At 40.6% G+C, this 15,179-nt stretch overlaps 1 protein-coding gene across 1 annotated transcript in view; it reads left to right on the forward strand.

The window, feature by feature from the left end:
* Positions 1-15,179, forward strand: part of GRK5 (G protein-coupled receptor kinase 5) — a 117,744-nt gene that overhangs the window by 58,506 nt on the left and 44,059 nt on the right. The window contains exons 4-5 of the mRNA XM_085319104.1: positions 777-889; positions 11,038-11,115. Coding sequence (XP_085175230.1) covers positions 777-889; positions 11,038-11,115 — 191 coding nt within the window. The remainder of the gene's footprint in view (positions 1-776; positions 890-11,037; positions 11,116-15,179) is intronic.

Below are 15,179 nucleotides of genomic sequence, written 5' to 3' on the forward strand. Positions count from 1 at the left end.
AGTACGGTGTCAGTTAATGATACCTGCCCTTTTCCCGTGTTTTCCTGCAGCTGGTAGCTATAATGGACGTTTTGCTTTAATAAAGTGATGGTCTGGATGCAGGGAAGGTCCAGCACCAGAAAATGATGCTTGAAAATTTCATTTAAGGAAAAATAAATTTCTACAAAGGTGTGTGTTGTTACTGAAACCCAGTAGCTGGATGCCATATGACTGATGCTTTGGTTAATGCTCAAAAAGTAAATAGCAGAAATTCTTAAACCTGTAAAAATGCATGTTTTGCAATAATCACTTAGTAGAGAATGGCTTTACCCTTTCCAGAGATTAGGTTCATTTTAGTGCATATCTGGGAAGGAACCAGGAAAGTCAACACAAATTCCACCTTTCCTACTCTTTAATGTATAGATTCATGTTTCAAGGCCTTGTAATTGGCTTTTCAAGTTCYCACAAACACTGCCAGTCTGAGTGGTACCTCTATAAAGTACCTATAATTCTAGCATGGAGAAATCTGAAATTATCTTTTTGTAATAGCGAATGGCTTTTGTGGGGCTTTTACCTATATCATCTCTGTAAAATTGAGCCTGTCATGTTTGATTCTTAAAGCCATTTTTGTACTTTGATACCTGAAATGGAGGGGGAGACAAGATAGGAGAAGGGAGTTCTAATTAGGGTCATAGTTCTGCACTCACTTACCATGTTTTAAATTCCTAATCAACCCTAAAGCAGAGAGCAGCTCTTCAGATTTTTCATGCCTCTCTTCTTCTCTTTATTGCCTCTAGAGAGAGATTACTGCAGTATATGCGAAAAGCAGCCAATTGGAAGGCTTCTCTTTCGGCAGTTCTGTGAAACTCGACCTGAGCTTGAGTGCTGCATTAGGTTCCTTGACTCAGTGGTAAGTCAATTCTTGTGGTATTTTGCGGTGCTTTGCAGCACTCTGTTCCTTGGTAATGAACTTAAGTGCACCACTGGAGAAATAAAGCATTGCTCTGAAGGCATAGCGGTCGCTGCCTCAGCCCTGTGACGGCAACCTTTCATGCACTGTGCTCTGCCAGAATGCTTCGTTTGATCAGATTAGTGTCGTTCTGTAACTCCACGCTCAAAAGACTTCTTTGAAAGAGTCCCATGATCTCAAGAAATCCCTGTTTAATGGGATATGATTTTGTATCTAATGCATCTGAGCAAGCTGTTGACTGGGACTGACCGTGTCAGCTTCCCAGAGGCTGCCGTACCCTCACTCGATGGAGGGGCAGTGCTGCACACAGGGTCCGTGCCAGCCTCGGGGAGCCCTAGCTGCTGGAAAGGGAGAAGGACGGGCACTCCGGCATGGTGGTTGTGTAGCCTCACTACAGCATCAAGGTACAAGCAACCAAGCTGGTGTGAATAGTGCCCGTTGATGCCAATGAAGCCTGAAGTGCAGGAAGGAACTGGGAGGGAAAGAAAGACCACCCATGGCCTGACAGGAGAGGGTGAGGATTATGAGAATAGTAGTATCTAGCCCTTTCCAAACCTTCTCATCGGTAGACTTCAGTGTGATATACAAAGGATGTCCCAATTGTTATCCATGTTTTTCAAATAGGGAAACAGAAGCACAAGGTTTAGAAGTACATTGATTGAGATCACTATTTCTCAGCTGTAGGCAGTTGTTAGGATTACACTAAATTTATGTTGCAGATCTAAGAGTTCTGAAAAGGGTGTGTGGTCACTTAATGTTTATATTAGTATTGAAGAATCTGTAGTAAATCTTATTCACTGAAAGTGTTGGATAAAGTGCCATTAAAATTAATTTATTTTGCATTTTTATCTCAGCACAAATCATAATACTTTGAATATTGTTTTTCTTGTACTAATTCAGCAGTTTGATTTCACAGACAGACTGCAGAATTATAGGAATGTATTGTAAAATTGGCTTTTTCCTTGGATGTTTTACTGCAGTACTAAAGAAAGATGCCATTTGGCTCAAAGTGTTAGTTATATTAGACATAAAGTCTCCATGCTGCCATAGTAATAAATGATGATGCAATATACCTTTTGCATCAGGTGAAAAATGCTCCACTTTCTGCTTAACAGTCTATAGAGTTACATGGCACGAAGTGGTCAAAAACAGTACACAATCAACTTAACAGATGAACCAGAAGAGGAGTTRATTTTCCAAAATGCATTTGGTGCATATATTGATAAACTGCAGCACTGTGCTCTTCAATGCCTAGACCGAGGGACCCGTATAGAATTCATGGTACAGACTATACTGCACTTACTTTGAAAACAGAATATATAATTGACTGTGGAATACCTTTCACAGTGGTGTTATCCTGAGAAGGGAACTCATATGTCTGGACTTTCCCACCGCATAGATGAAACTTGGTAATTCTTCTCAGGGGATACATCCAAAATCATGCTGTTAGGACTTTCTTCCATTCACCTCAACAGAAAGTATCATGTTTAGCTTTATGTGATCTAAAGCATTTACTCTCCTATCTCTGAAGGGTAAAAAAGTAGCCTTTCAATAAATGCCTGCACAGMAGCTCAGAAAGATTTCTTGAAGAGATTTTTGGGTGATCATGACTTCCATCTTACCTTCCTGGTGCTGGTAGCGATTTCCCTCTGCAGAAGGGCTTAACCAAACAGGTCCACAAAACTATTATATCTGACAAACGTGTTGTGCCGCTATGCTGAAGGCAGGCAGGTAGAAGCATGTTCCAGATACACTGAGTGGGTTTATCCTGCACCAAACAGTCATCTTCTAGTCAGGTGTCTGCCAGTGATTAAATGCCACACACCAGTCCAGGGGTGGGCACTACCACAAAATCACCACAAAAAGTCTGATGCCTGCAGCCCTCTGGAGACTGACTGTGGTTGTCCATTTAGAAAGCCGTAGAAAACAGTTGGGAGGCAGCAAAAAAAAATTTCCCATGTGTTTTTTATTTCAGCAGGAATTGTTTTCAGTTTGGAAAGGGTTACAGTTACAGAATTTGGGGCATCTGTGAGCCACAATTCTTTTCCTATTTATTGTAGTAGTAGCAGTCATCACGTTTTTATTCCAGTAGCACGTAGGGGCTACGGAGAACAAGGCCACATTGTGCTAGCTGTACGCACATGTGGTCAGAGACGTGTGCTCCGAACGTAGTTTAAGTTGACAACAGTAATAAAGTCTGGGCAAAATGAAACGTTACTCTCCCCCCTTTGGCTATTTATCTTCCTGTCGCAGCAGTGCAACAAGCTTCCGAGCGCCGCGTGATAACCTCCACCACGCTGCACGGTCGCCTTCGCAGTGCTGCCCGGCAGCCTCTCCAGGGTGAACCGGGAGGGCTCCGGCGCCCGGCCTCGCTCCTGGAATTTAGGGCACTGTGTCATTTCATCCTCCTGAAGCCGTGCGAAGTGATGCCAAACGCAGAAGCTCACTGTGCTCCCAGCCTGAGCGCGGCGTACGTGACACCAATACCGTGAAAGGTTGCCACAGCCTGGCTTTCCGTAAAAGCTCCCAGCCCATGCAATCCTAGACCAATATCCCCCAATCATAAGGGTGTGCTTTGCACACACCCTCAGCTTGCTTTTGCAGGCTTGAACTGCCCTGAGTACCTCTACTGTATTTCAGTGCAGGCCAGTGATCTATTCCCCGTTAGGCTGAGACTAGCAGTATGAGCAGTTCATGAAAAAAATGTCTAGCTGCATGGAGGTCTGAATATTTACCCCCCCTTCTTTTTCAAGCTAATTAACATCAGTCTCCTTTGTTTATTGATTTCAAATTCTGTATAAGTTTGCTCCAAGCCAGTGAAAATCCCTGTATTGTCCAATATTAATGTCTAGCAACACAACCCTTAACCATTAAATTGGATGATTGCTACTGAAATTCACCCAGCGGGATCACACTGTTTTGAGAGAGTATGGGATTCAGGCCAAGTCSTACGTTAGGCAAAAAAGTTCTATAATGAGACCAGAAATTTAACCTTACAGCCTATTCTGAGACCACCAGGAGTGTGAAATATATTCTTTTAGAGACCATCTGCTGTAACAAGCCTTGAGCAGAAAAAGCCAAGACTCTCCATTTTCTTTGACTTAGTTATCTTTCTAGCATGGGATGCAAAACTTAGCTTTTATGTAATATAAGAAAAGGAAAAAGTAATAAAGAAAAATATTTAACTGTTCATCAGAGGCTCACAAGGCTTTTTGTTCGTTGGGAAGTAAGACCACCTCTCTTTTACAGAGAGAAAGTGAAGCTTAGAGCATGGTTAAGTGTTTTTACCAGGTCGCACAGTAAGTCATTTGCAGCAGCCAGAAATCAATGCCTCACAATTTTTAGTCCAATTTCTTTAACCAGTGCCTGCAAGGGAAGCAACAAATCAGTGCTCCTGGTAGGAGACTAGAAGCTGTGTCAGACTCAGCAACCTACCAATAATCTCCATTTCCATACTCAGGTGAAACTAAGTTTTGCAAGAACTCTCTCACACATTTACCTTACTGATACATAAATAGAAAAAAATCCACACTTTGCTGAACATTTATTTCAACTGTTGGGTGAAATAATTAACCTGGGCTGTTACAGTCTCCTACTCTGATAGTCTCCTGCAAATCTCATTTTAGCAACATCTGKTTTTTTGTCTGTACCGTTAAAGCAGTTGATGTTAGGCTGGCTTTCTGAAGAAGAAAGGATTGTGTCATTGCACTCTGCACGTGTGGAGGTGTGTTTCTGCCAGCTACCTCTAAAACTTTTGAATACTTTGAATACTTGAAATTATGGCTCAATTTCAAGCCATAATTGAGATTAAAGTGCTCAGGGATACAAAGTTTCTACATGTGGTCTGAGAATAGTGTTTGAGTAGTTAGTCACCATCTATCAGCTGTAAAATGGACTACGAAGATATGTGGTTTGTGAGCAGTAAGTCCCAACGTTTGTGATAAAAATGGGGAGTTACAGACTTTAGCAGTGCAGTGTAGTATAGAGTTCTGTTGCCACTTTGGCTGTGGGTTCAATGAGTGGCCGTCAACATGTTCGTCTGGGCCCTGGATGCCTCTCTGGGAAATGAGGCAACACGAATCCCTTCCCCTATCATATACTGTAAGATGATAAGAACAGAAGGCCATCTCCCATTATGGATATTGTGCAGACCATTTCATGACGGGGTCCTGACTTAGCTAGGTAGAAATATCTAGTAACAAGTCCTGATGATTACAACCTGTCCCTATTTATATGAATGTGTTGTCATGTATATTGTGTGCCTATCTGTGTGCAAATAAGCAAAAGACAAACTGTCGTATTATAGTTCACCAAACTCTTACATAGCCTTTCATATTGGAGCTATGCAAGCATAAACTATTGATGTTAAATGGAGCTGTTTTTATGATTAAATTAGCTCCCCTATGAACTCTAAGGAAAGATTTCACACACAGCCCTAAAGCATACTTTGCTATGCTTACAAATATTTCAGCCATGTCGTACAACTTTGTAGATGTCGAAAGATAGCCATTAAATTAAAGTGTTTTGGGATACATTTCCTGTGCTGAAAAGCAGATCAGTAAGCAGCTAACCTGTTAGCAATGTATGTTTCCTTTTCAGCCAGACTGTGCCTCCAGTACCAGAATATTGCAGTTCAGCAGGGACCTCTTACCTGCATCCCCTTCTCAGCAATAACTGTTCCCAGAGGTGCCAGCTCCTGACATTTCTCTGTCCTATCGTCTCATTTTGGTGTGCCCTTATAAAGGCAAAACCTTACTGCAAACTTCTTGACTCCCTTTCCTGCTTCCTCTACCCATGCATCAGTTTTAATATTTTTCTTTTCTTTTTCAGGGAAGGGCTTTTAACATAATAATGTAGACCAGATTTAGTCTAACTGGACGGAGCTGTGAGGGGGCTATGGCTAATTCTGACCAAGGAGAGGATTTTCCTGTAAAGCTGCAGCCATACATTGTATTTCTTTACACTGAAGTCACCAAGAAGTACAACCTGTGGAGGAAAATAGCCTAGTGCCTCTCTAGGTTGTTTCTGATGGTTTTGAGCAGGTACCAGGACTGGGAGTGAGACATATGGTTACCTCAGGTGGAATTTTCAGCTGAATGCTTCACTAGATATTACACTTATCTGGAGCAAAAGGATGAACGAGCACCCATTTAATGTCACTTGTAAAAACCTTGCCTCTTTGTTAGAGTGATTTAATTTAATTTAGTCTCTTATGTGGCATATAAACCATCTGTATATATGTGTCTTAAAGCTGTTCAAGCCTTTTTCCATCAAAAATGCCAGTTTGTTGATACCAACAAATTCATCAACTCAAAAATTGTTTTTAAATATTCAAAAGGGCTCTTTTTGGCCTATGTTTAAATATGAAAAATGTGCTTTCAAGTTAACTTTTCATTTGGGAATGTGAGTTGTTATGAATCCAAGCTGTTTGGTTTCTTCCTTCCAATTTTCAGTCAGATATTTTGCATTTTCACAGGAGACAAGTGCAAGGATAGTTGCTACAGTGTAGGAACAATCACGGGGCAGCAGCTGGAATGAAAGGAGGGAGTGAGCAGGAGCAGAAGGTAGAGCATCTGGGGATAACAGGAGGAAACTAGGAAAATGTTGATATAAAACTGAGACCAAAATGCTGATAGCCTCCTGCAAACCTCAAAAGCTGATCATAGCATCAGCTCCTGTGCTTCACCATCTGATTTCTAACAGGAAGCCTGAAACCACACTGGTGGAAGCCACCATTCCATCTCCGTCTCCTGGCAGGTAGAAGGGACTCAATTCCTGTGGCTGTACCGTGCTCTGCCAGGCCAACAGGCAGCTGCCTGCTGTGGGAGACAGCCCACCTCCTTCTCCGGAGTGATCCCTTAGTTTTGTTTTTTCAAGTTTCACATATTTTTAAGCCATATAGTTTCACATACACCCAGAGAGGAGCTCACAGAATATTAAGTCAAAAGGCGAACACCTGATGAAATGAAGTATCAGAATTAAGGTTGCTGATGTGAACCTCCACTGTGTCCCATGTCTCAGCCAATAAAGCAGAATTTCATCCAAAGCACTTTTTCACACGTTGCTCTGGCAATGTTCTTTGCAGGTCATGATCACTGACCAGTCCCTGAACTTGTTGCTTTACCATCCCTCCAGTGCATGGTCCTTTCCCCAACAAGGCCATAGACTGGACTTTGCTCCTGTTCCCAGTGGAAGTGCATTTTCCCATCCCATCTAGTTTGGCCTTTCACCACGGGCAGCTGCTCCGGAGGGAAGGGCGCTTCTCACCCCCATGCATTCTTTCAGCCAAGGTTGCTTCTAGGGAAACAGGATCCACCTAAGTAACTGCTGCTTCAGAAACAGCAGCCAAAAGAAAAGTTAGTAACAAATGGCGGCCAGCCCACATCCTCTCGCCATTCGGGCTGAAGGATCYGTGCCTGCCCACAGAAAGAGCCTCCCCCTGCAGCTCGTCCCATGCAGCCAGAGTGATCATAAATCCTCCCCTCGTTTATGAGCTATGAATAGGGCCCTGTCTGACCTAACTAGGGCATGGAGAAGCTATTAGACTACAGAGCAGAAGCCTTGAAACACATGCCTGGATTCATCAAAGGAATAATGGAAAATATTTTTTCCACATGGATTTTAACTAATGATGTTATTTCTAGCAATTAGGGACTTGCAAGCTGTAGTCATGCTTTTGAGTGTTGTGGAAGAAGGGGATGTATCTTGTGATTTAAGCAGAAGATTGAGAGTTAAGGACCTTGGTACACTTCCCAGGCATGCGGCAGAGTGAACATGTGGAAGCCACTTTGTCTCTGTACRTGTGTAATTCTTCCTGTAATAACAATCTATGGCTGAAAGTGTACCAATATTATTGCTACATAGCAAAAAAATGGCACTGAAAGGAGGAATAATAACAAAATCAAAGTGAAATAGACTTCTAATACTTGCACTACAGTTAAATCTCTATCTCTGTCAACACTGTTCAGTGTTAGAGTTTACATTTCCTTTTCACATCTTCGCTCTGATGCTTCCTACCTTCACCACTACAGTTTTGTGTTTTTTGAGAATGTAAAATGCAAGTATAATTAAACTTTATTTTTATTTCTTCCCAACTAGAAATTGTGTGTGTGTGTGTGTGTGTGTGTGTGTGTGTGTAAAACATACTGCATTTAGCTGTGCATGTGGTGAGTCTCATTAGGAAGTGCGTTTTCAAAACATTGATCCAGTTCCTGCTAAAATTCTATCCTCTTCAGAGGTCTCTCCTGATTTGCTTATGGTTTTACAACTCTGATCAGACGAAAACATAATAGGATACCTCTGGCAAAAGGACATAAAATTTTTTTTACAATCCCATAATGCACATTGAATGGCAGATGAAATATTTTGAATCATTTTTTATTTACTAGAGAGTTAATAGAATCCAGTATTGCTAGGCAAACTGTGTACTGTGTTTCGTATCACATGCAGCTTTTCCAAGGTCTGTATCTTCATGTTAGATCTAGTGAGTATCAATAACCGTGCCATCTGAAGAGAAAGCTAACAGCTTTCTGGCASAATTGCTCCAAAATCTAGTGTAGGATGAACATTATATATGCCACTGGCATACTTGACTTAAAACCCTTTATGACTGCAATCATCAAAGACTGTTATGGCTGATGAATATCTCCAGCAATCTGAAATTGTCAAGAGACTACTGAAACAATTTGAGATGGGCCAATATCTATATGTGGACATCACTGAATGTATGAAATATGGGTATTCAAATCTGTGATCTGTTTGGAAGACTCATGTTTCTTCCACTTACATAAGCTAAAATCCTGGCTCACTCAGTTTAGTATTTAACTTCCGAAGTATGGCAATCCTGTATTTACACAAAGCCAGCTCCAGGACAAGGTGCTGATACTTACCAGACACTTACCAGGCATACTTGCATATTCAGCTTTCTACATCTCTTTTCTGCACCGCTCAGGATAATGGGGCCTATCAGACCAACACTCGATATCAACATAGATCCGTTATGGAATCTGCTGGTCCATTTTCTTTTTTGGGCATTTTCAGTGTGGTATGGTAGAATATTCAATCTAAAAGCAACTGAATGAGAGAGCATGATCCTTATTAGATAATTTCTAAATAGTATTGAATTGAGGGCTCGGTAGTGCCTAGATGGTTCCATGCTGAGACGTTACCAGTAAAATCTGCTTCTTTGTTCGGCGGTCACCTGCACAGAAGGTTACATTTAAGGACAAATATTTTCTCATATTAAAACACATTGTTCCAGTTTTCTTTTAGATGGAAAACACCTAGCCTGTGTGTGACCTTTGTATAACTGTGCCAAGATAAGATGTAATTTCTTTGACCTTTTAAAAATTGTTCTTTCTGTGATACTTGCCATTGCTTTATCCTTTAGCAAGGATTCATGAAGAAAAATGTTGTTAAGATGCTGTAAACATTCTAGAGTATTTATGCTTTGAGAGCTGTAATGACCCGTACTCAGATACTGTCTAAATGGACAGGAAATTGGATGAAAGATTTTTTTAAACCCTTGTATTAAGTTTTATGAGAACATAATCAGTTCATCCCCAAAATGGTTACTAAAAGGGAAGTACTGCACTTGAGGATTTGAGCTTTCAGTATATTTCTCATCAGTTTTTCTGCTATTTGTGGTCATTGTCATTTCCCAAACCAAATCAGATTGTAATTCTAAACTATTCAGGCAACCTGTTCTGTGTGTGTATAAATATGCAGCTTTAGGCATAAGCTACCATAGCTAAATCAGCACTGGCCAGATAGATCAGTAATAGCAGTATTATTACTTTGTGGTAATGTCATGTCATTCCTAAGTCTGCCTAGCTAGGGTGTTCATTGCAACCTTCCTTCAGATTTATTGTATCAAACTCACAACAGTATATATGTCTTAAAGCGGGCAACAGTTCTGAAGTTTAGTCTTTCAGGTGTTTGCCAGTTCAGTCTGCTTTTCTTTTCTTTTCTTTCTTTCTTTTTTTTTTTTTTTTTTTTAACTTCCTCCTCATTTATCATCTCAGACAGCTCGTATTGGACTGGGTTACTTAATTGGTTTGGCAGGATTTTCTGGGATCCTATTTCTAATGTGAGCAGTCATAAAAACTCTTCAGCTGACTTTTTTCTGGAAAATCTTTTGATCTTAAGGCTAATGCCTGGTATCCTAGGCAGTGCCAAGGAAGCATGTCTCTAAGAATTTGTCATTATCTTTCAGGTACTACCTCCCTTGAGATTCAAATTTTCTATGAATGCCTTCCATGATTCCAAAACTTTAGCTAAAATGCTTACTGTCTTAGTGGTGCACAAGTAATAATTCCTGTTTCTTACATAAACATTGTCCTGAAACTCATCAAAGGTCAGGAGTGCTGCAATACATAGAATAGTCAGAATTTTAAAATGTAGCTGAACTTTGTGGGGGGAATATGGTGCTTTCTTTTCAAATGCACAGAAGTCAAAGGGATTTTTGCCTGTACTGTCTATTTCTCTAAACAGTCTCCACTGTTTTTTCTTGGCCCTAAAATACTCTTAGATCGGCCTTCTTGAGGAACTGAATCAAGGATCACTGTAAGAGATAGGCAAATCTCTGCTTTTGAAACAGACTCTTAGACTAAAGGAAAGATGCACATAAATAGGAAGGGCACATACTACTAAGAAGACAATCTGCTGAAAGAGTTCAACTGGTTCTTGAAACACCTTTGGTGAGAATTAACAAAATTCACTGACTCTGTTACTCAGAGAAATAGTTTTACCTTCTTCATCCACTTTCCCTGTCGGCAGAACCAAATAAAGTTGCTGTTACTGAATGTTTTCCAAACGCTGGCTTGGCAAGGCTATAAAATATAAAATAATTAAATTGTATGAGTTTTAATTAAAAGGTATCATCTCATAAAACACATCACTTGGACTTGATCAAAATATAGTGGAAGCTTTTTAATAAGATTGTGTGTACATGTTTTACTTCCAGCAGAAAATAATATTTATCCTCTAGGTTCTTCAGATAGATCATTCAGTTAAAGCCATATCCAAAATGAAGTTATAATGCTGAAGTATGAGTGCAAATATTGACAATTTCTTTATATCCGTTCCAGGCAGAGTATGAAATTGCTCCAGATGAAAAGCTGGGAGAGAAAGGAAAAGAAATCATGATGAAATACCTCACCCCAGAGGTAAGGGGCAGCCAGAGTGGTGTTACTGAAGGAATGCTGCAAGGCACACCTTGGCTAAACAAGATTGTTACACAGGCTTTGCAAACCAGAGTCCTAAAATGTATGGTGAGAGTCTCCAGTGAGTAAAACTGCAAGTCTTTTGCAAACAACTGGAGAGAAAAAAATTTACATTTCAGTCCACAAGTCGACTCTTAAAGATGAACTTGAGCTTATGAGGACTTAATCAATTTGTGAAAGAACAGAGGGGCTTCTCTAGTCTCTTTTCTATGTGGAAAACTCTACATCTGTGTTGTTATAGAAGAGAGCTGTTATCAGCAGATGCTACAATTATTTCCTATCCTGTTCAAAAGAGCTGGTGTTTCAGATGCATTGGCAAAATTGGCTTTTTAGTAACAGACACTGTATATTGGTAGGAAAATTCACTCCCCTTCCCACACYGTTTGACCCAAAATAAACATGGACATATGAGATTGCAATGGTACRGTGTGTTCTGGAAGTGAGAGATGATATAACCAGTTTTGTTTCCACTGCTACCAATTCCCGACCATTTCAACTCCAGTCTGTACGAAGTAGAGAGCTCATGGTAGCAACTGTGTCCACAGGGTGGCACTCTGAACAGAACTACGAGTTTGCTGCAGGAATTTTGGACTGGCGGCACTGGGACTAACCCTTCTTTTCTGGGTTTCGATCATTTGCTGACCGCATTTAACCTTTGCACAAAAGTCACTGCCAGTAAGCAATAAACATCCAACTTCAAACATAAGAGCAATCCTAGGCTTTTTCCTAAGTTGCTTTCACAAGAGTAACCAAGACATACAATTGCTGCTTCAACTGTTTTACAAGAGAAATACATTTGACCTTCGGGAAAATGAATTACGTTTTTGGCAAATGGCCTTTTAACGCATTTAAATGGTACAATATGTTTTGGAGGTGTAGGGGCAGAGCAGACCACTTTTTTTCCAGTCAGTCATTTTCCTACAATAAATTTCAGTGCATACTTTCAGTTATCTCAGACTGCATTTGAGGATCTGGTTTCACTTACTGAGCCTGGCTAGTTTCACGTACAGTCATTTAGTACTGCCAGTATGGGTTCCTACTGCCCGTTCATTAGGGGCATGAAGTTCTGCTGCAATTTAATCCACCGAGATGACCATTTATCTTAAAGTTTCTATCAACAGAGGAAAAAAGAATAAATACTGAGGGAAGATATTTCCCGCTGCCTTAGTCTTCATCTGGAAATGAGGAAAGGTATTTTGTTGACATCAGGGCTAGTAAAGTGAGAGAAGGATAGTACTGTTCAGCTGAAGCTAAGCGTGGCTGGTCTTTGTGCAGGTTTCCAGATACCAGAGCACTTCACTGCTGTCCTATGGCACTTCTGTCCTATGGCATCCCGGTCTGTTTATCAATAACGCCACAGAGCAGGAGAAATAGCTTGTGAGCGAAACGAATGTGAAGACCAGATGGGTCTGAGAGCAGTTTGTTCTTCAACAAGCAAAAAAGATGGTGCTACAATGAAGTAATTTGCTAGTACTTTGGAGCTAGAATTTCTCTGCTGTACTCAGACTTTGTATATGACCTGGGTAGCTGGTTTCTCAGCCTGTGAAATGGGCACAGGATATCTACAGTGTGTTCTGGAACTTCTCTAGTGTTTGCAAATTACCTTAAGATCTTTGGAGAGAAGGGTACAAGAAGTTATGCTACTTGTTATCTAAAACTGCCTGCCTTCGGGTGATACTTTAGTGCCTGCACTGGCCCCACTGCAATTTTTTTCTCAATGGGAAACTTCTGTTTTTTCCCAGAGGGATATCTATGCCATTCTACAAATAGCAGAAAATGCTTCCTAGAGGTAAAGTTAACTGTGCCGTAGCAATGGATTGACCACTAGATTTTCTAATAGAGGGCTTGCCTTCCACACATACTTAAACATCTAGAGCAAGGCATGTGTTCATTTCTTTTATTTTAGATACATAACTAGGGTACTCAGGTTAGGAGTCTAGGTGAACTACATTTGTTTATAGTCAGAAAAGAGAAACAAGAGCCTCCAAAAGGCAGGTATGAAGCCATCAGAGGTCTCTGTCTGTCCGTCTCCTTTTTCACTGAATCCAGGGTGACAGATTCTAAGACAGGTTACATGCTTGCAGTCAATAGGGATGAATCTAGACTCCAATGTCCTAATGGAATATCATCCTGGCAAGCAAAGAAATCCTTTTTTCCTTAAGTGCTAGATTTCTCCATCTAGTTATCAGTCCCTTGAAAGATACAAAGAAGTACTGATTCCCAAACCTTCTGCTTTCAGAGGAACATTTCTTTTAAGTAGGTGTATGTCTGTGCTTTGAAGAACCTCATTGTCTAGATATAAAAACAATGTGACATACAGCTTGAGTGATGGAATAAAATTACAGGTTTAGTTCTTGGACAGATAATTCAGATTTATGATATGAAGAATATTTTTTCAAAAGTGCAGGATCAGAAGCAAAATCTAAACAAAAAGTAGACTTCATGCTCTTTAATATTTATAAATGATTTTTAGTTCTTACTTAGATGTTTAAATGTCATACATATTTAACATACAATGTGTCAGTGTATCATTATTCTAAAGTGCATTCATTTGCATAAGGAACATGCACTTTATTTAATAAAATATACACTACTTGCACAGCAGAAAGAAAAAGAAGACATTTCCCCAGATGAATAGACATCACACCAGTACTTACAACCTCATGACTCACACAGCCACTGTCTGCAAGGTGTTACTGTACTGCACTGTACAGTTGGCAAACTCAAATGTGTGGGAGCAGTGAATTCCTGGGTAAATAACTTCTCTTGAGAACATTTAGCATCAATCCTGAGGCAGCTAAACAAACTCAGCACTTCCCAAGATTGTTGAAGAGGGAGGCACTTTCTCAAAGAACCAAGATTCAGGCTCTACTCAGCTTTAACATCCTGAGCTGCCTTTGCACACTCACTGGAGCAGTTGAGAAGAGATCTAACTGCCTCTTTTCATGGCTCACAACATGGACAGCATAAGTCAAATCAGGCTTCCATTCAGTTTTCACAGCCTCCTTGACCTATAAGTGACAGGGACTACAAATTCTGAGTCTGTCCTGGTATGGGGAAGGGAAAGTGGGTAGTTTAAACCTCTTGGAGAAATGACATGTAGGAACTCTGAGCCTCATCGGGGAAAGTGGAGACAGGGCCTCACTGCAGAAGTGTGTCCCTGCTTGCTCCCTAGGAAGATACTAGTATTTCCTCTCTCTTGTCTGAAGTAAATTGAAATATGCATACGCAGTGACCCATTCTGAACTATTTGACTCTGATGGAAATGAAATGTAAGGGCTACATGTGATCTATATAGTAAAGATGCCAAAATACAAGCTTTTTCACTGGCTTCTGTAGGAGCTTCACTTGAGTGTTGAGCAGGAGAAAGAAAACTCATAGAAGAGGTATAGTGTAGCTGAAGATGCCTCCACCCTGACACATGCCATGAAGAATCGTTAACCTGCTTCTCCAAGAAGTCCTGCTGTGAGCAAGCTACTCCTCAAGGGCTATGTAGGGAAGACTGCTGATGAAACAGCCTTGTCTGTTAGCAGGAAGAGACTCGTACCAACAGGGCGTGTGCCATTTCAGCACCATACTCTGAAGGCAAACCCACCTGAAGATTGCCTTTGCTTAAAAGGAGTAGTGCAATGGTTGCCACACTGGTAACATCAAGGGTTTCTTGACTAGTCTTGCTGACCTTTGATTCTTTCAGAGAGGCTTTAACAGTTTCCGTGAAAAAGGCACTTAAAACTGCCTTCTTGACTAAATAAGCCCTGAGGGCAAAAGTCCAACCCACAGGAAGTCTAAAATTTCTGAGGTTGAGAAATAGGATGGTAAAACTGTTAATATGAATTGGTCACAAATATTTCTTTCCTGGCTTTTCTTAATCTCAACAGCTGAATGGGAGTGTTTCAGATTTAGGTTCCAATTCCATCTATAAATGGAAAAGCCCTCACTGTTTCATAGAACAGTTAAGTTAAACAGAACTCAGCTTCATTACCTGGCTTCTTGTAATGTAAGAGCAA

Source organism: Rhea americana, unplaced genomic scaffold, assembly GCF_003343005.1.
Source record: "Rhea americana isolate MKP2758 unplaced genomic scaffold, rheAme1 scaffold_57, whole genome shotgun sequence".
Classification (NCBI taxonomy): Eukaryota; Metazoa; Chordata; class Aves; order Rheiformes; family Rheidae; genus Rhea; species Rhea americana.